Source organism: Rosa rugosa, chromosome 2, assembly GCF_958449725.1.
Source record: "Rosa rugosa chromosome 2, drRosRugo1.1, whole genome shotgun sequence".
In the NCBI taxonomy this organism is placed as follows: domain Eukaryota; kingdom Viridiplantae; phylum Streptophyta; class Magnoliopsida; order Rosales; family Rosaceae; genus Rosa; species Rosa rugosa.
In genome coordinates, this window is record NC_084821.1 from 1,686,582 (window position 1) to 1,713,618 (window position 27,037).

The 27,037-nt window shown below is 37.4% G+C and overlaps 2 protein-coding genes across 2 annotated transcripts; one reads left to right on the plus strand and one right to left on the minus strand.

Moving 5' to 3' along the window:
• Positions 1-5,381: 5,381 nt before the first annotated feature.
• Positions 5,382-6,740, minus strand: LOC133731773 (uncharacterized). Its single transcript, XM_062159180.1, has one exon. It carries the CDS (start codon positions 6,638-6,640, stop codon positions 5,699-5,701), a length of 942 nt encoding a protein of 313 aa, XP_062015164.1. The 5' UTR covers positions 6,641-6,740; the 3' UTR covers positions 5,382-5,698.
• Positions 6,741-19,204: 12,464 nt separating this feature from the next.
• LOC133732028 (dirigent protein 22-like) lies at positions 19,205-20,032 on the plus strand. Its single transcript, XM_062159485.1, has one exon. The coding sequence runs from the start codon at positions 19,235-19,237 to the stop codon at positions 19,817-19,819; it is 585 nt and encodes a 194-aa protein (XP_062015469.1). The 5' UTR covers positions 19,205-19,234; the 3' UTR covers positions 19,820-20,032.
• The last annotated feature ends 7,005 nt before the right edge of the window (positions 20,033-27,037 follow it).

The window sequence follows — 27,037 nt, forward strand, 5'->3', positions numbered from 1 at the left end:
ATCAAAACCTCGAAATCTCCGTATGATTTTGCAGCACCCCTGTATGATCAGTTCTGTGGAGATCTCTCAAATCTGAGTGAGAAGGCTAAAGAAACGGCCAAATCAAATATCTATGCTCTCAAAATTTGTGACATGAGATATTTTGAAGAATACTTGAATAAATTTCAAGAATATTACTGTACGATCGGTGAACTAGAAAATACTGATCTAGTCAACCTGTTGCACAGGAAACTCCCTGAACCATGGAGAACAGCTTTGAGAGAAAGCATAGCTGAAAAACCAATTGAAAGATTTTCAGTTAGAGGAATTGCCGACAGAATCAGGCAATTATTGAAAGAACAATGCAAGGCCAATCTTAGAGCAAAGATGGCTAAGAAACAACTCAAAGGAGTTGAAATTTTCTGTTATGGAATACTGGATATGCCAACTAATTGGGGATGTCATGAATCCAAGTTCCACAGAAAGAAAAAAGAAAAACATTACTCTAAAAAATTCAAAAGGAGTAATAAGAAAAGAGATTGGAAATTCAAGAAACATTCCAGTTTCAAGAAACAACAGGATGAAGATCCTAAAAAGAAGTTCTTCAAGAAAAAGAAGAATCACCAGGTCAATCATAAACAACCAAGCATGAAAGCTTGCAGATGTTGGTTATGAAAACTGAAGGGCACTATGCCAATGAATGGCCAGAAAAGGGTAAAAAATCTATTAAAGCTCTATTCGAGGAATACGAGCCTATAGTAGAGTCAGCAAACATGAAGGGCTACGAAATAGCCTATTCTGATGATGAAGAAGACGACAGGTCAGTTTACTCTGCCTGATCTGAAGAAGAAGAATCATCTGACTCTGAAACAGATTCTGAAGTAGAGTACTTAGAATCTAGACAGATGAATGTTCTTAAAGTCAAAAATTGGGAAGAAAGTAACACAGAATCATTACTGTCTTCTTATCAGGTGAACCCTGGTACATTCGTTTGTGACTACTGCCTATGTCACGAAAAGGATGGTCTCCCTATGTTTTGTGAAGAGTCAAAAAAGACTTATCACAAAGAATGCTTCATAGCTGAAGCAAGAAGAAAAACCAAGCATGGCCTTATCAGCCAATTGGTTGAACAAGAATATGAAGAATATTTCTCTGAGCAAAAAGAGAAAGAAATAGAAACTCAGTTCCAAGAAATCATGGAACCATCTTCCTCAAAAATAAAGGAAGAGAAAATCGTTGAAAAAAAAATCGATGAAGATATAGAACTGGTTGAACCACCAGTAATTGTTCTAGAAGAAGGTGAATGTAAACCATTCATACCTCAAGAACAGGCTCAAGAAAATGAGGCTCAACAATTGAAGGTCGTCTCTACTAGTAGATACAGCAACTACATAGAGATTAGACTAAAATTCCCTGATCACAAGAAATATCATCTACATGCATTTGTAGATAATGGATCAGGATTTACTGTTGCAAAGAGATTTGCAATTCCAGAAGAACTCTGGAAAGAAGATAAGAAAAGAACAGCTACTGGGGTTACGTTTGATGGAAGCCATCTTACAATGAATAAAGTAGCAAAAAATGTTCATATCACCATTGGTGGAGGAACATTTATCATCCACAATGTTTGGCAATCTGAAGGCCAAGGATCAGATTACTTGTTGGAAAATGATTTTATTCTCCAACAGAGATTCATCCAGGATGAAGAAGCGATAGGCTTCAGAAAAGGAGAAAGGGTGTTCTGGGCAGACCGACTTACACAAGCAAAAAGTGTAGTAGGTCCAAATTTTACTACTCAGTATCAGAGATCGCAACAGAATAATGGTGATCTTACCCCCTGCAAACCCAAATTCGAACTCATACTCCAAATTAAACAACAAGAAGAATTACTTGGTGAAGAATCTTCTGAAGAAGAAGAAGAAGAAGCTAGTGATGAAGAAGCTAGTTTCATCCATGAGCATAATCTCAAGCACTTCCAGAATACGCTTGAGTCTCAGAAAATTCCTACTCTTGATAAAATCAAGAAACTACTCGAACAGAATATCGATGTAGACCCCCAGAAGTTTTGGGAAAAAGACCCAGTGGTCTGTGAATTAAGATTACATGACATGAATGCTATCTGTCATGTCAAAGCAATTTCTCAGTACAAAGAAGAAGATCAGAAGGAATTCAGAAAAGATATTGAAGATCTCTTGAACAAGAGATTAATTCAACCTTCTACTAGCCCTCATCATGCTCCAGCATTCTACGTGGGAAATCATGCAGAAAACCTCAGAGGAAAAGCTAGAATGAGACGTCAACAAGAAGACTGTCAAAGACGGTTATCAAATTGCTCAAGTACGAGTACTGATCAACCAGCTCAGAGGAGGTAAAGTCTTTTCAAAATTCGATGCAAAGTCGGGTTTTTGGCAAGTCAAAATGCATCCTGAGAGTATTCCTCTCACTGCATTTGGAACACCACAAGGTCATTACGAATGGTTGGTAATGCCTTTTGGTCGTAAACAATCTCCCTCAATCTTCCAAAGAAAGATGGATAACATCTTCAAACATGTTGCGGAGTTCTGTGTCGTCTATATTGATGACATCCTTGTCTTCTCCAAAAACAGAGAAGAACACATGAAACACCTCCACGAGGTTGTAAAGCTGATAGTTCAGCATGGAATTATCCTAGGAGAAAAGAAAATCTTCTTTATCCTCGATGAAGTTGATTTCCTAGGGATAAACATCAAGAATGGAGTAATAAAACTCCAACCTCACATCCTTGAGAAGATCTGGAAATTCCCAGATAGAATTCCTGATGCTAAGAGTCTAGAGAGATTCTTAGGAGTCATTAATTATGGGAGAGATTTCATTCCCAAAATATCAGGACTAGCAGCAATGTTATCTCCTAAAACAAGTTCCAAAAGAAAATGGAACTTCACAACAGATGATGAAAAAATTGTGAAGCAGATAAAAAATCTCTGCAAGAATCTCCCCCCTCTGCAACAACCAGAGGAGAATGATGAAATTATCCTCCAAACAGATGCGAGTGATAATTACTGGTCCGGTGTTGTTCTGGCAAAAATGCCTGGAACTAACATTGAAAAGATCTGTAAATTTTGTAGTGGCAAGTTCAGCCCTGCAGAACTAAATTATCCCACAGGGGAAAAAGAAATTTTGGCTGTCAAGAAAACAATTTTAAATTCTCCAGCTTTTCTTGGAAAACCTTTTACTGTACGCACCGATTGTGCTAGAGTAAAGAATTTCAAAAATTTTAAATTGATAAAGCTATTGATAGAGGAAGATTAGCAAACTGGCAATTATTTCTTAACCAATATGATTATAATGTTGAATTAATTGCAGGAAACAAGAACTATCTTCCAGACGCCTTAACCAGAGAAATGGCAATGTTCAGCAGAAAAGATGACGACGAAGGTCGCAATCCCAGAAGCAGAAGAACTGGGAAAGAACATGAACCTACTGAGGATCCCAAAGAAAAAATCCTCAAAAGATTCCTGCTAGGTCCAAAAGGACTAGCCACAACTGATCAATCCCAGGGTAAAGAATTGGCTAGCCCGTCTCAAACGGCAGACGGTAAAGGCTCATCAAGACCGTTGACGACCGTTGACGGCTGTTGCTTTGCCAAAAAGCAAACCTACTCCAACTGGAGTAATAAATGTTTTTAATTATGAACTTCAAACATTTGACGCTCCTGTATTCAGAACTGGCAGGAGGCTAGCTTACCACCAGAAAGCAATTCTGGATAATCTCCTATTTGCCTTTCAGGAAAGAAGCAGTGGTCTGATGTTCCTAGCTCTCTTCGCACTAGCTGAAAAACTCTATGAAAATGCTAGACCACAGTTTGAAGAACTTCATACACAGCAGAGTGCTGTTCGAAAAGAAAAAAAAACGACGGATAAAAACACTCTCCTCACATCAAAAATAGTTTAAGAACTTGAGCAGAAGAGTCTTCTCTCAAAGGAGAATTCCATAGTAGGCAGTGTGATCTTTCTTTCCTGTCTAAGTGTGAAGTGTGCTTTCATTACAAGTAAATACTGTAATCATTCTTATGGATAGCTAAACAGCTTTTTAGCTGTTTACTTGAGAATGAGGCTCTGAATTCTTAGCTTGTAATTATGTTTAAATAAATGTTTTCAGTGTGTTCACCCACTTCATCAAGTCTTAAATTTGCAAGTTATCTTCTGTTATTATTAATTATGTTCAGCCGTTATCTTATACTACCTTTACGTTCAGATTTTCTGTTTCTTAAGGAAATTTGCCTCAGCTTAGGATAGAAACAAGCAGCAGTGATTCCGCCTGTTAAAGTAACCGTTAGGCAGGAGGCCGTTAGGTGAAAAACTTGGGCATGTTGAAGGCTAGTTTTGTTTTTTTTTCAGAAGTTTGAACAGGTTTTCCTAAGAAAAAGTAAAGTTTTGGACCCAAAAGTCAGCATAGGTTACACTAGGCACTACTTTAGAAATGACTGCCATTCTGAGTCTTTTCCCCTAAAAGTTGTGTAAATTAGCAAAATACAAGGATGGTGGATTGATTGGGCAAAATACCATGTGATTTTGGGCAAAAGGGCACAACCCCTATTTTTATTGGCAAGATATATACGCAATCAGTATTGGACAACATGAAATATAATAATCCATCCAAGTCACGAGTGGCGTACGTTGTTGGAGACTTGGAGGAGCTAGCCGACTTTCCGTATTTTGCACTTGCTTATCAAACGGGTGTAAACTATAATTATTAATTAGTGTCGCACCCAACATCATCGTCCAATTAATCGTCTCTCTATTAATTAATTTGTTCACTTTACTTTAGCTACTAAACTTATTATTCCACATGTAAAGGTATATTAATTAACTTTCTAAGTTACACATGTTTTGAGTCTAAGGCAATGAGTTATGGATTAGTGATGGATGCAGACCAAATGAGAGTAGTATTATACATCTTATCTTGCTTATTCTTTTGTGCTTCCAACTTAATTAATTTTTTGTCTCTAACTAATCATTACAGATTTGCATACAATTTCTTTTTCTTTTTTTTTCTAAATCCCTATACTTGTATATATGTCATATTGATTTATGACAAGCGCTAAATGAGGTGTTTTGATATCAAAGGCCACCTTAGATTATGTGTATCAAAGGTTTCAAACTCTTTAGCATCAATGAGGTGTATATCTATTTTTATTATGTGCCTTTCTAACCCATTATAAGGGTTTAAGAGTACGCTAAGTATGATTTCACGAAAATGAAAAAGTCCAGATAATCACATCTCATTCAAAACCACTCAGTTTGATGTCATTTTTTATTTTACTTATTTCAATTTTGGTACAATGAAATGTTCAAGATACTGAAATGTTAGATATAATTTACTAAAAACAAATTTGTAATGAAATCATAATTATTCACACAAGCTTAAAGATAAGGCAACGTACGTTTATAATTAATCAAATCAAATGAAAATTTAATTTACAATTCCAACAGCTCCATCCATTTTCGATCACTAGTAACTTTTCCATATACACACACACCAAAATAGAGGACTCATCCTAAACCGAATACCTGTACGTCAATATTCAATGCAAACCAAACAATTTCCCACTCAATTTTCCACCCACAAATCTCTACTATAATTAAATAAAGTGGTACCCATCAATCGAATTAATTTTTATACGCACATACCCCGCAGTGCTTAATTCGATTCATTATCTACCGTGCACAATTTTTCTTTTCTACCTTTCCATGTCTATTGGCGCAAAGGCTGTTTTTCCCATATGATCCACAAAACTCGTTGAGTCTCCAACATTACTTTTCTTCTGAGATTCCACATCATCATCTTCTTCATATTCACGGTCACTTCGCAGAGTAAAGTACTCCACCTTTTCACCGTAGAACTTAATCAAAACCAAATAGAAAGCCACCCCAAAAACGGCAACTACAATCAAGAACCAACTGAACTGAAGATTCACCAAGGACAGGGCTCTGTGACGTGCCTCCTCGCTTTGGCACCTAACCACTTTGTGACCGTCTTCATCATTTAGGAAACAACCTTTGGAAATCAACCCAGGTGTCCAAAGCATGACCCCCATGACTATAAACCAGAGACCTTGGAAGAATATGCTGAGTGACCTCACAAAGCTGACCAAGAAGCTCTTGGGAAAACCAATTCCCATTAGGGTTGTGGTCAAGGAGACAAGAATCACAAGCTGAAGAAGCCAGTGGAATTGGCCTTCAGGTCCCATGTGGTCAGTAGAGTGAAGGTGAAAGAGAAGCAGTTGCTGACCAAAGGCTATGGCTCCGAGGAGTTGGGTCAGACCATGCTGAGCTCTAGGGGCTAATTTGTCGAGAACGATAGCAAAGGCAGCGTAGACCAAGAAAGTCATGGAGATTGTGGCGTGCTCGAAGTTGTGGAGATGGTTTGAAGGGATGGTCCCGTCGTCGTCGAACGGTTGGTGTTTTTCGGGGCTGATGAAGAGTTCCATGGCAATGGAGGCTGATGAACCTAAGATGATCAACAAGAGCTCCGAGTACTTGAACTTGGAGGCGGGAAACCATGTTGGTGCTGTGTAGGAGTTGGGATGTTGAAGATGGAGCTTGATGTGGTTGAAGAGGTGCCATAATCCAATTAGAACAAAACCAAAGCCTGGTACTACATGCCCAATTAAAGTACCCATAATTTCAAAGAGAGGGAGAGCGGTTGTTGTTTGAGGCTTGAGGCTTGAGGCTTGAGGCTTGAGACTCGAGGTAAAGAAATTTATGGAGGGGGAGATGGGGAAGGGGTGGCAAATGAGAGTGGGGTTATAAAGGATGATTTTGAAGTTAATTCCAAGGAGGTCTAGAGGCTTCTGAAGGAGATTTTGAACTTGTTTTGGTGGCTTAAAAGCTTGAATAGTAAGATAAACAATAGTTGACCAATGACTTTAATTAAAGCTCCAAGTAATGGAAAAACCAAGGCAAACCAGGCTTCTAGAATGGTAGCCATGCCAGGAGCTCAACTCTGGTTTTCAATTTTGTCCATATTTGAAATGACAAAGTTGGCCCGTCATTAATGTGGTTTAATTAAGTCCCTAGTTATATACTTAAGTTATTTAGTCAATGAAGAGGGACCAAAATAAACAGTCAGTTATATGAATTCTAGGTTGAATCAAATCATATGCCTTTCAAATCTTCTAACTTTAACGTATGAATAAAATTAAGGATCTTTAGTAAGATTAAGAAATCATATGATTTATTAGGTCTGAGATTAAAACATAACTGCAATAGTTTATACTAGTCTGCAATCACATGCTCTGCATGTGTGAGAAAAATTTTAATTGTAAAAAAAAATAAAAAAGTTATCTACAAAAGAAAATAGATCTGTTATTGCAGAGAGAAAATAGTGGGAGAGAAAAGTGGAGGTTGTGGGATAATTTCTTTTCAATTTTCTTAATAAAATCTATTTTATAATTGTCCTATTTACCCTTATAATTTAATTTATTGTCAAAGTTTTTTAATCTTTCAGGGTTAAATCTGTCAAAATTTTCAGTTTTGGCTAACAAAGCCTCTTCTCTTAATAATAGTATAGATATTTAGCAAGGGACATGATGGTCATTACAAACTAGTGAGGGCGACAAATCACTAGTACCTGAATGGATCATGAGAATCTTGGTCCAAGCTTCCTTTGCTTGCATTTTCTTCCTTTGCTTGCATTTTCATTTGGGAAGGTTCACAATGTTTGTACATCTTCCTAAGAACACGAAATCAAGAAATTTCTTGGTCAAGTTCAAATTAGCCAACAGGAAACACGGGGTACATATTACATGACATAGTGTGGTTTAGAGAAAAAAAAAATTCTCCAACAAACTTAACGAGGAAGAAACTACTTGATAGCATAGAGAGAGTTCTCACTTAGTTTGTGGAAGTGATTGCCTCTAAGCTGTTTAAGCAATTTAAATTATTTAATTCGTGTTTTTTTTTTGCTCAAATTATTTAATTAGTGTTTACATCAGAAAATGCATGTCTTCAAAATAGTTATATATATTTAGTTAAGAAAATTCGTGAGAATTTAAGTACTATAGGTGACTGGGCTCTTTATCGTGCTAAACGAGACAGTATAACAGTGCTTGTCATGCCCTTGTGCTTCAAATCTCCTATTTTTAGGTTAATTCCTCCCCCGATTTTTTATCAGAAAACTCTATCCCATAAATTTAATCTTTCATTAATGAAAATTATTTTCCCTAAAGAAAAGATTGGTGCATCTGTCAATTTGTCATCAGGCATCACGTTTATCACCCAACATGTGCTTGCGTGTGCCGTGACACTACCATGCATAGAATCAATAATGAAAATTGTTCATCATGTCCCGTACTCGATCCATTTTGTTTTGTACCCAATTCAAAAGAATTTGATTTTTTCTCTTATCCTTTTTCGAAGTTGGTATGGATAACCCCAGTTAATTTGTATTTTTCTCCTGGGGGGTACGGACATTCTTGAGGAAGAAGTTTCCTTACTGTTGGTTTATATGGTTTCTACTGTAGACCTTACTCCTGGCCACAAGTTGTACGAAGATCCACAAGCAAAATATAAAAAGAAAAAGAAAGAAGGGCGGCTACGTACAATCAGATCCTTGAGACCCAAGTTTGTGCTGACCCTGCCAGCCAATTAGGGTTTAGATATATCCTGACTAATTAACATATGCAACTGAAAAGATGAAAGGGACAAGATAAACAACATTAATTGATGTCAAAAATTCAAAATCTAGAAACAAAAACATGCGTGCTGAAAAGTATTATTCCTCAAACCTTTTTTCCCTTCTTCTTTTCCACGTGAACATAAAGAATCATAGCTTATTTTTGCAGCAGCATATATACCTGTAGCTATTTATTAGCAGGATATGTATTTTCTGGATTTATCAGCAGATTCTGACTTGGTAATTCGAACTTCAACGATCACCGAGCAAGCTAACTCTTCATCTTTGCATGGTTATTTTTCCTGTGCGGGGCAACTGTTAAATGTAAAGCCTTTACTAGATAAACATATATTAGGAAATCTTGCTCGATCTTGATCCGAAGGGGTTAACCCTTGAGCAAATCTCGAAAATAGGTCATCAGTGACGTTGGCCAACCTTGTTATAATTAATCAACCAGCTGCCTCACATTTTCAACAATTAATTATACAGTCAACTTTTCTTTTCATTCTGTCCAATATCGATACTCGATAGTTCGATACGCATATGTCGTTAAATGATGCATTGATAATGTATGTATTAATTTGTTATTAGATTCACGATTAAACATTGAACGTACGCAGCAGCCCCATGCCTAGGGACCCAAGGCATCTTCCGCATCTCCATATGGTAATTGCAGATTTGCAGAGATGACAGATAGACAGGACAACCAGCCCATCGATGCTTTTAGATGCGGTTGTTGATCGTGGTGCGTCATTAATAATGAAAATGTCGAATATAATTGTGGCGGGACATGTAATTTAAACCTCAAGGTTTTTTTTGTTTTTGTTTTCGATGACAGTTTAAACTTTAAACCTCAAGTTATAAGAGCAAGTTCACCCGTTGGGTCACCGGGTCACCTACTACTCACTGCTTTTAAGTGTATATTTTCATTCTCTGGGTCACGAAATACACTGTGCCCGTGACCCAGGGCACGAAATACACTGTACTCGTGACCCAGAGGGTGAAATTAACACTAAAAAGCAGTGAATAGTGGGTGACCTGGTGACCCAACGGGTGAACTTGCTCTAATAAGCATATAAAGGACATCTCGAATAACAATATGAATCACTATTTAAATTCACTGTTCCTGCCTGCTTTTCTCTAACTCAAGCTCTCTCATCTCTACAGCAACTCAACAACTTTTTCTTCTTTGATTTCCCTCACTCATGTGGTGATCCTCATCCTGTGGTGATTCTTCACCCAAGTGATGATTTGATTTCCATGTTTTTTCCTCTTCTTTTGCATTTGATTTGATTCTTCACCCAAGTGGCGGCGCGTGAAGGCTAGTCCGGCCGTTCTTGGTGAGTTGTTTTGGTCTGTTGGATAGTACTTGTTGTTACGAATTTATAGATATGAGTTTGGTGGGAATCGGAAGAGTTTTGGTATCGATCGGAATTTCCGAAGTTCAATAGTTGGTTATTGATTTACGAGAATTCCACAGTCGGATTTCTCTCAATTCTACCCTAGAAACTTTGAATTAAAGAATTGGTGTTAACGATGATGTTTTGGTTAAATCAGAGAAGAACTAGAAATGTTGATTTATGAGGATTTGATGTGTGAATCGTATTTAATTTCCGGATTGTTATTCACGAATTATAATTGTGTACAGGATGACGTGTCGAGCTACTGCTCGACATAGGAAACCGGTTGCGTGGTCGCCTAAATAGTACTGTGAGTGGACATTTATTTTACATAAATTGTGCATGCAGTATTATTATTATTTTCTAATTGAGATTTAATTTATGATTTGAATTATTGAGTTTTATGGTTTATTGAGTTTTGATTTATTGAAATTTATTTATGAATTACGAGATTAGTACTGAAATTCCTTCCCGGGGGCTTTTAGTAGATTTTCGAGATAGTTATTTATGAGTTATTGAGTTGGGAAATGATTTTCGGGAAGTGATTGATTAAGAAAATATTGTGAGAATTATTGATTTCGAATATCGATTTATATGGCGATACACGAGTACGAATGATTTAGCAAATAATTGAGTTTGATCGAATTATCGAGATTTCTTAAGTTTTGAGCTCCGCACTTATCAGCTTTGAAGTTATATTGAGATTTCTTTCCGAAAGCATTTATTGATTTACCGAAGATTTATGCTTCCGAGGATTTATTGAGATATTGAGCCTTGAGTTATCGGGATATTCTTAAGTTCAGAATTGTTTTGTGAAATGGGAGATGTTGTGATTTAGGGAGCAGGGTGGCTCCAGAAGATTAAGGGTGGATTATTTTAGAAGTGTAAATGTCTTTCTACAGGTTTTGGATAGTTCACTTTTAGTGGAAGTTCCGTCAAATTTTTGGTAGAATTTCTTCTAAGGTGGGCCTCGCAGGGCCACTTTGGATTTCAAGGTGAAATCCGGGGCGGGTCCTGTCATATATACCATTGGCTGACATTGCTGGTCCCTTACGAGTATTAGACTCAACTACACAACCATTTTCACTCTTTCTTCAAGCTAGGATCAGATAAAACAACATGATGATGAACTAAGCATATATTTTACACAGCATAAACATTTTGATCAGCAGCAAATGTCACTCAAAATCATATCAATAGACCAATATAATCAAACTTGAGGTTCCCCAAAACTTCCCCTACCTTAAACTTGGTTTAGTAAAGCTGAGGCTTTGTTTCCAGACCTTATTAAAAACTTGTTTCTGGACCCTGCTGTTTCCAGATTCTCTAAATTCTTGTTCTGCTCTGTTTTCTAACTTGTGTTTTCTTACTGCAGGTAAAGGCCTCTTTTATACTAGAAGATGTAATAATTAGAACCTATAGGTAGACTAGCCACCTCCTGTTTACTCTAGCTTAGCTTAGTCAGCTAGATAAACACCTGAGAGTAGCTTACTGCTAGCTCCTGCGTAGAAAAATCACCAGAAGATTATCCCAAACTGCCAGTTCTTGTTTTGAGCTTGCTGCCCAAGTTTTAAGCTGCTCTAAGAGCAGCCACTTGTAGCACATAATTAAATTTATGTCTGCAGCCTCTTATTTGTGGTTAGAGGTGTACAAGCATGTGTTTTCAACAAGCTACTAGGTGACACAACAGTTAGATAAAACAAAATAACATTCCAGAATTTTTATTTTTATTGTTCTCTAATCTGTTTCTGTGCATGTGTTGCAGGTTTTAACAAAACTTCCAGCCAAAGAAAACTCAAGAAGAAGAAGCACAAATAGCTAAACATTTGCTGGAAATTTTGATACTTTTGGAAAAATGTAATGGTAGCAAGTCAAGGAAGCTATAAGTACAAATCATGAACAAGAAATTGATGTAATGTGGCTTATGGAAACATGTATTAATGTAGATATAATACTTTGCAGATAGCTATGTATGTCTCCTTCTTGAAACCATGCACAATTGATAGTATCTCTTTTTCTTTTTCTTTTTGACAAAGATTGTATATAGGTTAAAGTTTGTTTTTTTTCTTTGTAAGAAGTACTTGTGTTCTATTCTAGTATTTTGTCAACAAAAGATAGTTAGTTTTTGACAAAAACTAAAGTCAGCAGAGATCAAGCAATGAACCCATACACAAAGCTAGACCTCTATATTTGACCCTTCTTTTACTAAAACAAATAAGTATATAGCTATAACATAATTTAGAAGTAGTAAACTAGACTTTATTAACTTCAACCAAGTCAAGTCTTCACATTTAGTCCTCACAGATCAAATCTGTTTTTAGATCTTATATCTGAATCTCTAAGATATACTCTCAAATTTGTTCTCATGGTCATTCTCAGTTTTTGTCTTCCTTTGCTCCTCAAGATTTCCAAATTGTGAACAAATCTCCTTATTCTTGTCTACCTTGCTCTGCCATGGTAGATTTCGTACTCCTCTGCAACCACCTCTTCAGATCTCAGGTTTCTTTGCTAAGATCTATTTTGGTTTGGTTGATGTTATTCTTTTATGCGAGATCTTCTCGTAATCGATCAATTGAAGAATGTATGGCGGCTCTGTCCGTATCCTCACCTTTACAGACCACCCTTGGTTACCAATCGTCACTCGCGATTTCCGTCGGAGCTCTGGTGATGAATCTGCTATAGCGGTTGCAAGTTGGAGATGAAGAAAAAGATTTGATTAGGGTTTGGGTTTTTTGGGCTACTTGGGCCTTTAAGTTTTAGTTTGGTTTTTAGTTATTATCCTACTCATGTCTTTATTCTTATGAATTTCTGACTTTGAGGGGTTTGTTGCCTGCCCTTGGCTTTGTTTGAGCCTCCATGTGCCTTTTGACTTTATGAATATCAGTTTCACGACCAAAAAAATTAGTAGTGACTAATTCTATGTATTCAACAAAGCACTGATTAGCAAAGATTGACATACATACTACTCTATTTGCTTTACAATAAATGTGACATAACGAAAAAATAACGCATTGCCATAAAATAATTAAACCTGTTTAACTTCCTACTATGTTGCCAATCGGAAGGTCTCCTGATGACACTTCATTTCATTCTATCTCTAGGAGGTTGCTTCCATTTCATTGGGCTACATCTTACTAGAGGCGACAAAACACTTAGAGTACCACACACAGATATAAAGCCCGACATGTCTGGCCTACACAATAATTGGAGGGACTTATTATAGACAAAATGAAAAGATAAATATAAATAGGATTAAATTCTGCTTACTACCTTGTACTTTCAAGGGTTCATCAGTTTAGTCTCTACACTTCTAATTTAATCAGAAAAGGCCTTGCACTCTCCAATTTCATCTAATCGATCCAATCCGTCACTATTCTGTCAATTTCCGCTATTAAAATGCTGACGTGAGACCTTCTCACACTGAAAATTTCCAAACTACCCATAGCTAGGCAGCCCGCCGACGCGTTAGTGTTGTGAATGTAGATGGGTAGTTTGGAAATTTTTCCCGAAAATTGACGGAGTGGTGATGGATTGGATCGATTTGATGAATTTGGAGAGTGCAAGGACTTTTCTGATTAAATTAGAAGTGCATGGACTGAACTGATGAACCCTTAAAAGTACAAGGTAGTAAGCAGAATTTAGTCCATATAAATAATGTAGACATGACCTAAAGAATGGGGCCAAGCCCAAGTAGCAGCACGGGTTGCCCATCGGCCCACTAGCCAAGCCCAGCACAGACCCAGCAGGTCCTCCACCATCCCACAACTGCCTCGGTGGATCTGCCAACTTCGTCGGACCACCGCCTCCCTCTGCCCACTGACGACGCCACACACCCAAGAGCACCATGTGACAACTACCATACCATCTAGATCAGAACAAAAAGCATAAGCAAGTAAGAGTAGTGAAATCTTAGGCAAACCAGTAAACCCACGATCACACGCTCCCAACCCTTTCATGGCCGGCACACCACAGTTAAGCAACCAACGGAAGAAACTAATACGGTACTCGATCACTCAACCTGAACCACCCACCACTACCCTCAATTCCAATCCCCGTCGAACGTCCAAGCCATGTCAAATCTAATTCAATGGAGTTTACCAAATCCAGCGACACCAATTCGACCCACTCGAACGGCAGAGAGATAGTTTTCGAAAACCGTAACAAACCCTGCCTAAAGAATCCTCATATATTTCCCCGAAAATCAATAGATCATGCTTTAGGCAGCCGGAAACCTACTCTCGTGGCTCAATTGGCTTGGAAACCCCATGACAGAAGTGATTATCAAGGTAAATAGAGTCACTTCTTTTAAATTGTACGTACACTTGTAGTAGCCATTGATGCTTGGAGCCTTTCTAAAGTTGTTTTATCAACAGTCTTAAATAGGGTGTTCTAACTTAATTGTATATGTTGATGCAATTCCATCACCAACATGTAACTTAACCGTGTGGGTTTGTGTCAATGAGCTCAAAGAGGGTCATGGACTTCCCAAACTCCGAAAGCTTTATGGTAAGCACCGGCTTGTAAAACTACAAAAGATGAAAAGGGAGGTTATCGAAAAGATTAGAGTTTAACTAAACACGCTCTGACTTCCAAGTCAGATAAATGTTTTATTTTTTTTTATTTTGTCCAAAGAGGATCAAAGGATGTCACTCCTACCCCCATGGTGACTCGAACCCAGGACCTAGATCCTAGGTAGTGGATCCTAGGCAAGTCAGATAAATGTTTTACTATTCTAATAGAGTTTAAGAGAGAGAAAAGTTCCTTTTGTGACTATGATGAAGGCTAGGGGAAGAACTGAAGAAGTACTTGCCTTCAGCCTTAGAGCAAGTTCACCCGTTGAGGTCACTGAGTCAATACTATTCACTGCTTTTTGCCTTTCATTTCCACCATGTAGGTCACTGGGTCAGATACTGTTCACAAAGCCTTAGAAGGCTGGTTTTACATAAAATGGATTTCAGACAAAGTCCGGCTCTCGAATTCGTGGTTGCCTAGCTAAAATCCAAAGAGTTACATGATGTGGGGCACAAATTTTCGACCATAGGCCTATACTTGATTAACTAATTAAGGCATGCATGAATGATTAAAGAACAATTCTTAGGTTCACCCCTTAGGTGAATGAGCATATTCATCATCTCTTGCGATTAAAGCATAATAACTTTATAATTTTCTAATCCAACCATTCATGTTGTATAACGTAATACAAAGATTAGCTCTGTAAAAAATCAATCAAATTGAAGACCCTTAAGTTATTTATTTCTATGAAATACATGTATGGTTAATCATAATAGTAGTAAGTGCTGTTAGAACCACCATTTGTTTAATCCAATTAGATAATTAAACGATTTTCTATTCGATTGATTTTTTACAGAGATGATTTTTAAATGCTAATTTAAGATATGGACCATTAGATTAGAAATTTATTAAGTAAAAGTATGTTAATCGACAATAGAGGTAAATATGCTTATGTTCACCCCTTAAGAATTGACCTTGATTAAATATAGAAACCCAAGTTAATCACGAGCTCGGGAAGAGATAACCTCGAGAGGGAGTGACCTCAGGGGCGAAAAAAGTGTAACCTCAAGCTAGTGGATCTGATAAGGCATCAATCACTTTTTAGCACTATTCACTCCATAAGAAAGGTTCTCATTTAGAGCCATTGGTCAAATCTTTGTCACACAGTTAAGCTTTCACTTCAATGAGTTTAGTCCAATACAACTATTCAAGTAGTCAAGTCAACGAAAGTCGCATCAGAATTTCATTGCACCAACACATGCCATCATCCTCACTATTGTCGGGGTCGTTGTATGTGACCCCTCGGTAGGGGTCCGTCTGAAAGTCAAGGTCCTGGCCTAGAATGTGAGGCTATCCTCGAGAGATTAGGGTCTTCCCCCTTGGAACGTGACTTAAAACTCTAGGGGGCTAAAATATCTCAAAGCTCACTACTCATATAAGTAGTAAGAGAGAGTCTCTAATGAAGACCTTATAATAAGGATCAAGTAAGGACTTGCAAATTAAGGGTTGGATGAGTGTTTTAAACTTTATTTGGTACTAGCCTTTTAGCACATGCTATGTTAAAATTTAGGGCTAAATACTGGTTATTACCGTGTGGTTTAGGTCCAAAATCAATTCAGTTCCTGAACTTCTAATTTCATCAAAAACACCCCTGCACTTTCAATTTTGATCTAATAGGTCAAATTAGTTAATATTCTGTTATGGGTTCAAGTTATAGTTGGATTATTTGTTGAAAAACTATTTATTCGATAGATTTCTAATAGTGGATCTCACTCCTAAATTGACTATGTAGGCCACCTCAACACCACATCATAAAACATAGGCCATATATGAGTCACGTCAACAAGTTAAATGACTCAATTGTCGGAAGACTAATAAATTAGACCTATTAGATCAAAATTGAAAGTGCAGGGGTGTTCTTGATGAAATTAGAAGTTCAGAGACTGAATTGATTTTGGACCCAAACTACAGGGTAGTAATCAGTATTTAGCCCTAAAATTTATTTGAAAAATTTCAGTTTATTTTTATAAATTAGACATTTAGATAATTTTTCGTATTATCTAGCCGTTAATTTGAAAGTTCTCACTTGATCCTTAATATAAGGCTCTCAGTAGAGATAGCCCATGAGTAGTAAATGTCATAATTTTGTCCATCTCCAACCCCTAAGCTTAATAGTGGAATAGTCGTCACTTTCTTATCATCAGATGTTCACATCAGTGATCAGTGGGTTCTACTTTCTACTATGGGGCCAAAACACGGGCCATACGTGGAATAATTGAAGTTGATTAATTGCATTTGGGGATCTAAATTAAGGATATAGCCCATGAAATGGAGATGGCCTGCGGGTCAAGCGTGGACCCCCGCCCTTTATGAGGCCTTTGCCTCCAGTTGCATGAGGTTGTATCACTTGTATGGAGTTCTAATGTCGGCCTTTATGAAGCCTTTTAATGTTGGCCTGTAACCTCTCTATATTAGTCTTAAGCTCTCATGTTTTGACAACAAAAAGCTGCCCGGTGCTTCACTCTTGCCACTGTTTGCAGCTTTAATTGAGACAAAGTAAATAAAAGAAGTTACAAAAGGCCAGGTATGATTGTGATCACTGATCAGCACTAGCTTCTAAGGCAAGTTTGAAAGTTTCAGTTGTGTTCCCTGGACCTGAGTCCGTAGTTATAATTGAAGAATGTGATGGAGCTCTGCATCAAATGTACGACGAGACAATGTTTAATCTTATAGTCTTCGATCTAGGCATGCTTAACGTAAAGGCAATTCTTCTGGTCATCATAACCGCGTGAGACTGTAATAGCCTACTACATTCGTTTCCTTCACGTTTAGCACTTTACATGTGAAATTTCATAGTATAATTTCTTTGAGAATTCACCAAGAACAGAGGGAACAGCGCAAGACTTTCTCCTTGACTTTTTTGAATCTAGATCTGTCCCCGCTGAAATTAAGAATTAGCTCCACGTCCGCCAAACCCAAGTGAGAATTTTATGTGCTGTGGCATCATTCTCTTCACCAAACCCTTGATACTGATAGCTATTCGGTGATAAGGAAAAAGACTTCATGATCAATTGAAATTAGAAAACGAGAATTTGAACTATATGTGTATATCTTCCATATAATAAATAGAAATATTATTAAACCAAAAGGAGCTATATTTTTGTTCAAATTAATTTGCATATACCCGCTCAAACTTTCAATTATTTGATGACATCCTAATTTTTCATTTCAAAACCAGTCTTTACGAATTATTTCTACAAGTGATCAACAAAATAAGAAATTGTTTACTCATCTAACTATATCAAACAAATGAATAACATACTACGGTAAATATTATCATTCTCATAAGTAACCAATCATTATTTGATGTAGTTAACTGACTCTATGGTCAGACTTGACCCTGCCAACTAAAAAAAAAGAAAAAAAAAAGAACCAAATTAAGGAGGTCGTGAACTAATGTAATCACTTTGATTAATTGGTTATGCGTGTGTTTGCAGTTTGCGGAGTTTTTATTTTATTTAATTTTTTTTTACTAAGGGAAGTATTGGTCGAGAGAAAAGAGAAAAGGAAAGTGGGTAGCTAGGGAGTCAATTGTAGAGAAGAAAATGATAAATAATGGTTCTTCTTTTCTTATTTGTCGGTGACCATCATCATTATATGTAAAAAATATATATATATATAGTGAAATATGAAAAAATTTAGTTTAAAAATAATTTTTCAGCTTTTTATTAATCAGTTAATAGAACATGAGATTTGATTTTGCAGTACAAATAGATATACCTAAGTAGAGAGTCTTTCTAATGAGAACCACTAAAATGAGGATTAGTTGATGACTTTTGTGTTAGACCCATTTTTCAACATTTCTGCAAATCAACCGTTAGATATTTATGTGTAGATCATTTATGCAATTTTCCAACCAAATTGATAATCATTAAAACATTCATAATTGTAATTTATCAGTTATGAACATGAACTGTTCATGCTTGACAAATTTGGTTATTCCATTGATTTGATATAGTTCGATAACTTAATGATTAGCAATTTCGAAGAAAATTTTCAGAAGTGATCTACTCATGCAAACATAAACATCTAATGATTGATTTGCCGAATGTAACCGAAAAGTTGGTCTCCCAAACCGTTGATTAAAAAGTCTTCAACTAGTCTTCATTTTAGTTGTCCTCATAAAAGAGCCCCCTACCTAAGTAAACAGTCTTGATCACCTAAGAGACATATTTAAGCAACTCTGAGGGGACAAGTGTATCGCAATCACATGTATTGAATTTAAAAGATGAAATTATAACAGCTTAAAATTGTGCATCTATTTTCAACCGTCCTATTTATTTGTCATTTATAGTTCCTTTAAAAATTATCATTTAAGTGAGCATTTCTTCTAAATAAAATTAAAAACATAATAATGAAAGATTCCAACAAATGGGAGTAAACAAAGCTGTCTCTTCAATATAGTATAAATGTATCAACATTAACTACCAACAACAAAAAAGACGAGTGTATTTAACCTCTCTTTGTAAGTTTCTTGAGGAAAAAAAAAAAAAAAAGACAAGAGAAATGGTGGGAGTCCGGAGTTGGTGGCACCGTGGCAGAATGTTGAGGTCAAGCTGTATGACTCTACCCAATCATTTCACTATATATGTGGACACAACCCTCACAATTGGAAAAAGGTTCCAACAATGGCCAGAATACTTCCTATCTTTGCTACACAGCTCATAGCTCTCTCCCTTCTTTCTTCCTTTGCCCTAATTCTGGTCCAGGGAGAAGATGATCACGATTTCGTGAAAGCCATGGACCGAGATCTCTTGGGGCTCAAGAAAGAAAAGCTCAGCCACTTCAAGTTGTACTGGCATGACATTCAGAGCGGCAAAAACCCAAGCTCAATCGGAGTGGTGAAATCACCCGTCAACTCATCGACGTTCTTCGGATTGGTGAACATGATCGACAATCCCCTCACCGAAAAGCCGGAGCTGAGCTCGAAGCTACTGGGGAGGGCTCAAGGGTTCTACGCATCAGCTTCACAACAGGAGGTCGGGCTGTTGATGGCTATGAACTTTCATTTTATTCAGGGCAAGTACAACGGGAGCACCATAACCGTGCTGGGGAGGAACCCAGTGTTCAACAAGGTGAGGGAGATGCCGGTGATCGGAGGAAGTGGGCTTTTCAGGTTTGCAAGAGGTTATGTTGAAGTAAGAACTCATACATTCACTCCGAGCACCGGAGATGCCATCGTTGAGTACAATGCCTATGTGCTCCATTATTGATGCTTCTTTTTTCTTAGTTGTTTTCTTCCTAGGAGCTTTTCGGGCTTGTACTCTCTTTTGAGGTCATAGCTACGTTCTAATTAATAATTATGTCAGCTACTCACCTCTGTCTACTTTTAAGTTTAGTGGGTAGTTGCTTACTTGCTTTTACCATCTTTTTACAAGTCACGGCATAACTATTATAATAATTAGACGCACTTTCACTCTCTTCAATTCTATTGTCAAGATTCTTTCACAAGAATTCTATCGGAGTGGACCTAATTTTGTGAGTTTTTAAATTGTTAAATCCGAGCTTTCAGAATTGAGGTGAGACTTTACTCTTTACATTGTCATTGTCTGCTCTGAAAAATTAATATTGCCTAACCTCTTATTTATTTAAAATAAAAATTATACTATTAAAAAAATCAAAACCTCTCATGCTTCAGACTTTGTAGAAGTAAATTTTCTTGTAACTAGTATATTTTCACAGGAGGAAATCTTTTGTCCCAAATTTCCTGTCTCCATTCCTGTCCCTCCATTAATCAGTTGACACCTGTACCTCCTGTCCAACTCATTTGACAGTCATTAACTCTGTTAACCTATTATTTCAAAAATAAAAAAGTAATTAAAAATAATGAAAATTACCAAGTCATTTAACTCTGTTGCATCACGTCTCAACTCTCAAACTTTAGACCCATCTTCTCCATGTCGAATGCACGCCAGAAAAGTAGATTTTGGTTTGAATTCGATGTGGTCAACGTTGGATTGCTAATCTTGTTTAGGATTTAATTTTCTGCAATTGGGTCTATCTTCGAGATTTTGGTTGGTTTCAATTCAATTTTGCCACCCACAAGTTCCGATCTTCCTTTTTGGAATTGAATTTTTTTTTCTGAATTTTGCCCATGTTGGTCATTTTGATCTTATTGTGATTGGATCCATGAGTAATCTTATTGTAATAAGGTTCATGAGTAGGATCATTTTGATAAAAGTTTATGAGTAAGAACTGGGTTTATGAGTAAGATAATTTTGATCTGGGTATCAAGCTCTAGGTCCCGCGCAGGTTCTGGGTTCATGGGTATCAAGTTCTGGGTTCATGCTCAGTATCAAGATCTGGATATGCATTTCAAGGCTTCAAGCTAGTATGATATGCAGATCAGCCCAATAGAGAGATTCACATATGACCCTCTCACGGAAACCATAAGTTAATTTTCCATTCTTAGTGAGAGATTGATCGCTCATGTAGTCATGTTGTACCATGACGATATGACCACTGGATGAGAGATCGGAGAGCTATGGAATTGGGCTGTATTGCATTTTATTTAAAATAAAAGAAAATTTATTTACAAGATAACAGAATGGGATGTCCGTCAGGTGAGGTGGAGTGGAAGTACATGTGTCAACTGATTAATGGAGGGACATGAAAGAAGACAGGAAATTTGGGACAGAAGATTTCCTCCCTATTTTCACTACTAAAATTACATAATTTATGAAGGGAGTTGAAATTTGCACACCCAATTTTACATTCTACAAACCCTTTGTCTTTTTTTAATATTTCTTATCAATTCATGATATTTCTCTTCCAGAATTACACTTCTCTCTCTCTCTCTCTCTCTCCATCCACAGAACCCAAAATGATGGTGATTGTAGGTTAAAATGGAGAACCCAGAAGCAAATCAGCTTCCTGAAGTGGATTCATTGCCAGATGGATTTGTTGACAACTCCACAGAGCCACTGGCGTGCTCCTCCAACTCCCACCTTTGAACAAGAGAAGCCTTCGGGCAATCAAGAGAAGCCTCCAAATCGTACCAATTTGTTTGCTTCTTGTTGTTGATCCTTGCAAGCTACATATTGTGTCTGATGTCTTGTATGAAATTGATTTTTGTGATGGAATCATTAATCGAAAGGTATATAATGAATCAGCACACATATACATATCCCTCCGGCACTCCAAACCTTCAAACACCCAAAATTTCCGCAATAAAATTCAACTCAATTGTAATCATCAATGTTAAAGTTGGACTGATCGGCGACGATGAACTGAGCAAAAGACCCGAGGGCGGCGACTGAGCAAACAGCATCGCCGACTTTAAACTTGGAGACGGCGGGCCCGATGGCATGGACGACGCCAGAGTAATTGGAGGAAGGTTGGAACTGGAGATGGTTGAGTCGAGTGGGCTAGCTGCCATTGATGTGGGGGTCTGAGATTTGGATCGGGGGAGGGGAGAGAGAGAGAGGGAGAGAGAGAGGGAGGGAGAGAGAGAAAGAGAGAGAGAGAGAGAGAGAGAGTTTTAGTTGTAGGCTGTGGAAGCACTACAAGAGAAAATGTCATCGGCGACAACCCAAAGTTGTCGTAAAAAGTCTAAATTTCTCGCTGATTTAAAAATGCGACGACTTTGGGTTGTCGTAACTAGTTGTCGCCTTATGAGTTTTGTTGATTATCAAAAGCGACAAAATTACACAGTTGTCGCTTTTTCAATATACGACGCATTTGGTTCCTCGCATAAAACAAATTGTGAGACACACAAGTGTGTTACTAAAAACTATATGCGAGACTTTATATTTGTTGTTATTTTAAATATATGAGACTTCGTTTACGTCGCATATTCCATATGCAGGGCATGGATGTTTGTTGCATTTTCAATAAGCGAAGCAATTTGTTCCTCGTGTATGACATATTGCTAGACAAGTGAGTGCGTTACAGAATGCTATAAGCGAGACTTTATGTTTGTTACAATTACTAATATACGAGACCTCGTTTACGTTGCATATTCCGTCTGTGAGGCTTATATATTTGATCAAAAATTTATATGCGGGACTTTTTTTGTTGCAAAAAGTAACTGCGAGGTTTCATTTTTGTTGCATAAACATTAAGCAACAATTCACAGAAGTCGTCGCCTAATTAATCTTTTGCGAGGAAGTTAAAGTTGTCATAGAAACATTAACCGACAATTGGTAGAAATTATCGCCTAATTAACATTTTGCGAGGAATTGAGTGTCGCATAATGTCATATGGGCGACAACTATCAATTTCTTGCAAATTCCTATTTTATGTGACAAATTGGTTGTCGCCGATGAGATCAAATGCGACAACTGAAATTTCCTCATATTTGTGTTGAGTACATTTTATTTACTATTTTTGCTCAACATAAAATAGTAAATAAAATGTACTCAACAATTTGCCAAGCTTTTGCAACTAATTTTGAGCTGTCACAATGAAATTCCTCGCTTTTGCTATTTTCTCTTGTAGTGAAGGGAGAGGATGAAACAAAAAAATATAGGGGTGATTTTGTAAAAGCAGTATAAGGAGGGTGTAGAATGTAAAATTGGGTGTGCAAATTTCAGCCCCCTTTATCAATCATGTCTTGATGTTGCTGGCATTAAAGTCAAAGTTTATGGAAATGCAATTCCATGCAAATGTAGAAGCTCATTTTATCCTTTCAAAAAAGGGTCTTTTCCCGTATACCCGAAAAGTCACTGTATTTTTCCCAACTGCCCAACACTTATGTATTACACTATTACTTCTAGGGAATGACTAATAAGGACAAGTCCTTTTTAGAAATGCTTTTTGTATCCTATGTTAACCCGTGGTTGTAACAGTATTATTTTTTGAAAAAACTTTGTTTTAAACGACAAAGACCAAAACAAGACTAGCCTTCAACATGCCTAATTTTCACCTAACGGCCTCCTGCCTAACGGTTACTTTAACAGGCGGAATCACTGCTGCTTGTCCTAATTTTTGGTTTTAAAACTGATTTTCTTAGGAGATAATACAATTAGACTTTGGATTTCTACAGGATGCATGCATCTTAGTGAAAACATATAACAACATATGGAATAATCAAATGACCAACGTATTTAAGGAAAGTAAACGAAAACTTTGAAGAAGTGGGTGAGCAACCATATGAATTTATTTATTCAAATATACATACATGTTAAACATTCAGAGCCTCATTCTCAGGCAAATAGCAAAAGCTGTTTAGCTATTCATGAGAATGAGAACAGGTACTTACTTGTACTGAGAGCACATTACTTCACACTTAAACAGGAAGGAAGCACACTGCTAAACTATTTGAGAGAAGACTCTTCTGCTCAATTTTTTGAATCTAGAACTGATATGGGAATTTTCGAATCTTGAGTGGATATCCCAATTTTCGAATGTCTTACAACTGAAACTAAGGCTCCTTATATAGGGAGCGGAACTCAACCTAGAATTCAAAACATAAAATGTACAGAACAACTCCGTGATCTTCTGCTTTTCTGAGTGCTCCTGATGATGGAGGTCGGACAGGGAAAAGCAAAAGCTTTAGTAGGTGAGAGGTGAAGTGTTTTTTACTTCCCTTTATGAAAAGCAAAAGGTGACTTTAAGCAAAAGTCTTATAGACAACAGTTGCAACTTTTGATACTATTCTCACCCGTGACTTTACATATTCTCGTCTGTTTCTGAATGTTGGCCAAAGACAAAAGAGTTGTTGTCTGCTTGGGCCATTCTGCCAGTTGTTGCATTGTCCTCGACATCTGTATCAACATACATCTTGTAGTGGTTGTCAGTTTCAAGTCTTTCCACCCATTGCATGCATGCCATTGTCGAGTCTATCTCTTTTCTGGTGAGAGATAGGAACAGGTCACTGCTGACTACGTCAGGATGATCGTAAGCAGTGATAATAGTTTTTTCTCCTGCTGCCAGGAAGGTATTGTTGATATCTTCAGAGATGATCTTTTGATATATTCTAGGGCCATGGCTTTCATCCAAGGGATGCTTGAGTTTGGTTGGCCATTGTACCCAACACAGGCAGGTTGAAGATACTGTCTTTGAATAATTCTCACATAATGATACGGAGGAATATATTCAACCTCACCATTTGCCTTTTTGATCCATTCCGGGGGGGGGGGGGGTGGATCTGAACTTCAAACGAAGAGTACAGTCATTTTTTCTTATGTTATTGACTGTGTTGACAAGGATTGGAGGCAAGCTTTTGAGATCATCATTGGTCTTAGTCCACAGATTATGGACAAAACCATTTTCAACAAGCCAAAGCTTGTGTTCTTGTGGATGTTCACTCTGAACATTTACCAGGTATCTTCCAACATAAGGTCCTGCTATGATGAAGAGGGTTGGAGGAATACGATCTTCAGAATTATGACTTCCTATCAGACAGTGGAATTCATGTCAGTCTGATTCTTTGAGTGCTATGATAGGGACCCTAGCACTTTCAGGATCTTCTAGGAAGTGAATTTTTTCTTTCTTGACAGCACTCTGCTGTAATTCTTCGAACTGTGGTCTTGCATTCTCGTATAGTTCTTCAGCTAATGCAAAGAGAGCTGGAAACATTAGACCACTGATTCTTTCCTGAAAGGCAAATAAAAGATTATCCAGAATTGCCTTCTAGTGGTAAGCTAATCTCCTGCCAGTTCTGAACACAGGAGTATCGAAAGTCCGAAGTTCGTAATTGAAAACATTTATTACTCCAGTTGGAGTAGGTTTGCTTTTTGGCAAAGCAACAGCCGTCAACGGTCTTGATGAGCCTTTACCGTCTGCCGTTTGAGACGGGCTAGTCAATCCTTTACCCTGGGATTGATCAGTTATGGCTAAGCCTCTTGGACTTAGCAGAAATCTCTTGAGGATTTTTTCTTTGGGATCCTCATTGGTTTCATGTTCTTTCCCATCTCTTCTGCTTCTGGGATTGCGACCTTCGTCGTCTTCATCATTTCTTTTGCTGAACATGGCTAATTCTCTTGTTAAGGCGTCTGGAAGATAGTTCTTGTTTCCTGCAATTAATTCAACAACATAATCATATTGGTTAAGGAATAATTGCCAGTTAGCTAGTCTTCCTCTGTCAGCAGCTTTATCAAGTTTGAAATTTTTGAAATTCTTTACTCTGGCACAATCGGTGCGGACAGTAAAGGGTTTTCCAAGGAAAGCTGGAGAATTTAAAATTGTTTTCTTAACAGCCAAAATTTCTTTTTCCCCTGTGGGATAATTTAGTTCTGCAGGGTTGAACTTGCCACTACAAAATTTACAGATCTTTTCAACGTTAGTTTCAGGCGTTTTTGCCAGAACAACACCGGACCAGTAATTATCACTCGCATTTGTTTGGAGGATAATTTCATCATTCTCTTCTGGTTGTTGAAGAGGAGGGAGGGTTTTGCAGAGATTTTTTATCTGCTTCACAATTTTCTCATCGTCTTCTGTGAAGTTCCATTTTCTTTTAGAACTTGTTTTAGGAGATAACATTGCTGTTAACCCTGATATTTTTGGGATAAAATCTCTCCCATAATTTATGACACCAAGGAATCTCTCTAGACTCTTAGCATCAGGAATTTTATCTGGGAATTTCCAGATCTTCTCAAGGATATGAGGTTGGAGTTTTATTACTCCATTTTTAATATTTATTCCTAGGAAATCAACTTCATCAAGGATAAAGAAGATTTTCTTTTCACCTAGGATAATTCCATGCTGAACTATCAGCTTTACAACCTCATGGAGGTGTTTCATATGTTCTTCTCTGTTTTTGGAGAAGACCAGGATGTCATCTATGTAGACGACGCAGAACTCCGCAACATGTTTAAAGATGTTATCCATCTTTCTCTGGAAAATTGAGGGAGCTTGCTTTAGACCAAAAGGCATTACCAACCATTCGTAATGTCCTTGTGGTGTTCCGAATGCAGTGAGAGGCACACTCTCAGGATGTATCTTGACTTGCCAAAAACCCGACTTTGCATCGAATTTTGAAAAGACCTTGGCTCCTCTGAGCTGGTTGATCAGTACTCGTACTTGAGCAATTTGATAGCCGTCTTTGACAGTCTTTTTATTGACATCTCTGTAGTCAATAACCATTCTAGCTTTTCCTCTAAGGGTTTCTGCATGATTCCTCACGTAGAATGCTGGAGCATGATGAGGGCTAGTGGACGGTTGAATTAATCTCTTGTTCAGGAGATCTTCAATATCTTTTCTGAATTCTTTTTGGTCTTCCTCTTTGTATTGAGGAATGGCTTTGACATGACAGATGGCATTCATGTCATGCAATCTTAATTCACAGACCACTGGGTCTTTTTCCCAAAACTTCTGAGGGTCTACATCGATGTTCTGCTCGAGTAGTTTCTTGATTTTTTCAAGAGTGGGAGTTTTCTGAGACTCAAGCTTATTCTGAAAGTGCTTGAGGTTATGCTCATGGATGAAACTAGCTTCTTCTTCTTCACTAGTTTCTGCTTCTTCTTCTTCGTCAGAAGATTCTTCAACAA

What these genes read in the sequence shown, in the direction of transcription:
- LOC133732028 (XM_062159485.1), top strand. Translation starts at nt 19,235, where the DNA reads ATGGCCAGAATACTTCCTATCTTTGCTACACAGCTCATAGCTCTCTCC.
- LOC133731773 (XM_062159180.1), bottom strand. Translation starts at nt 6,640, where the DNA reads ATGGGTACTTTAATTGGGCATGTAGTACCAGGCTTTGGTTTTGTTCTA.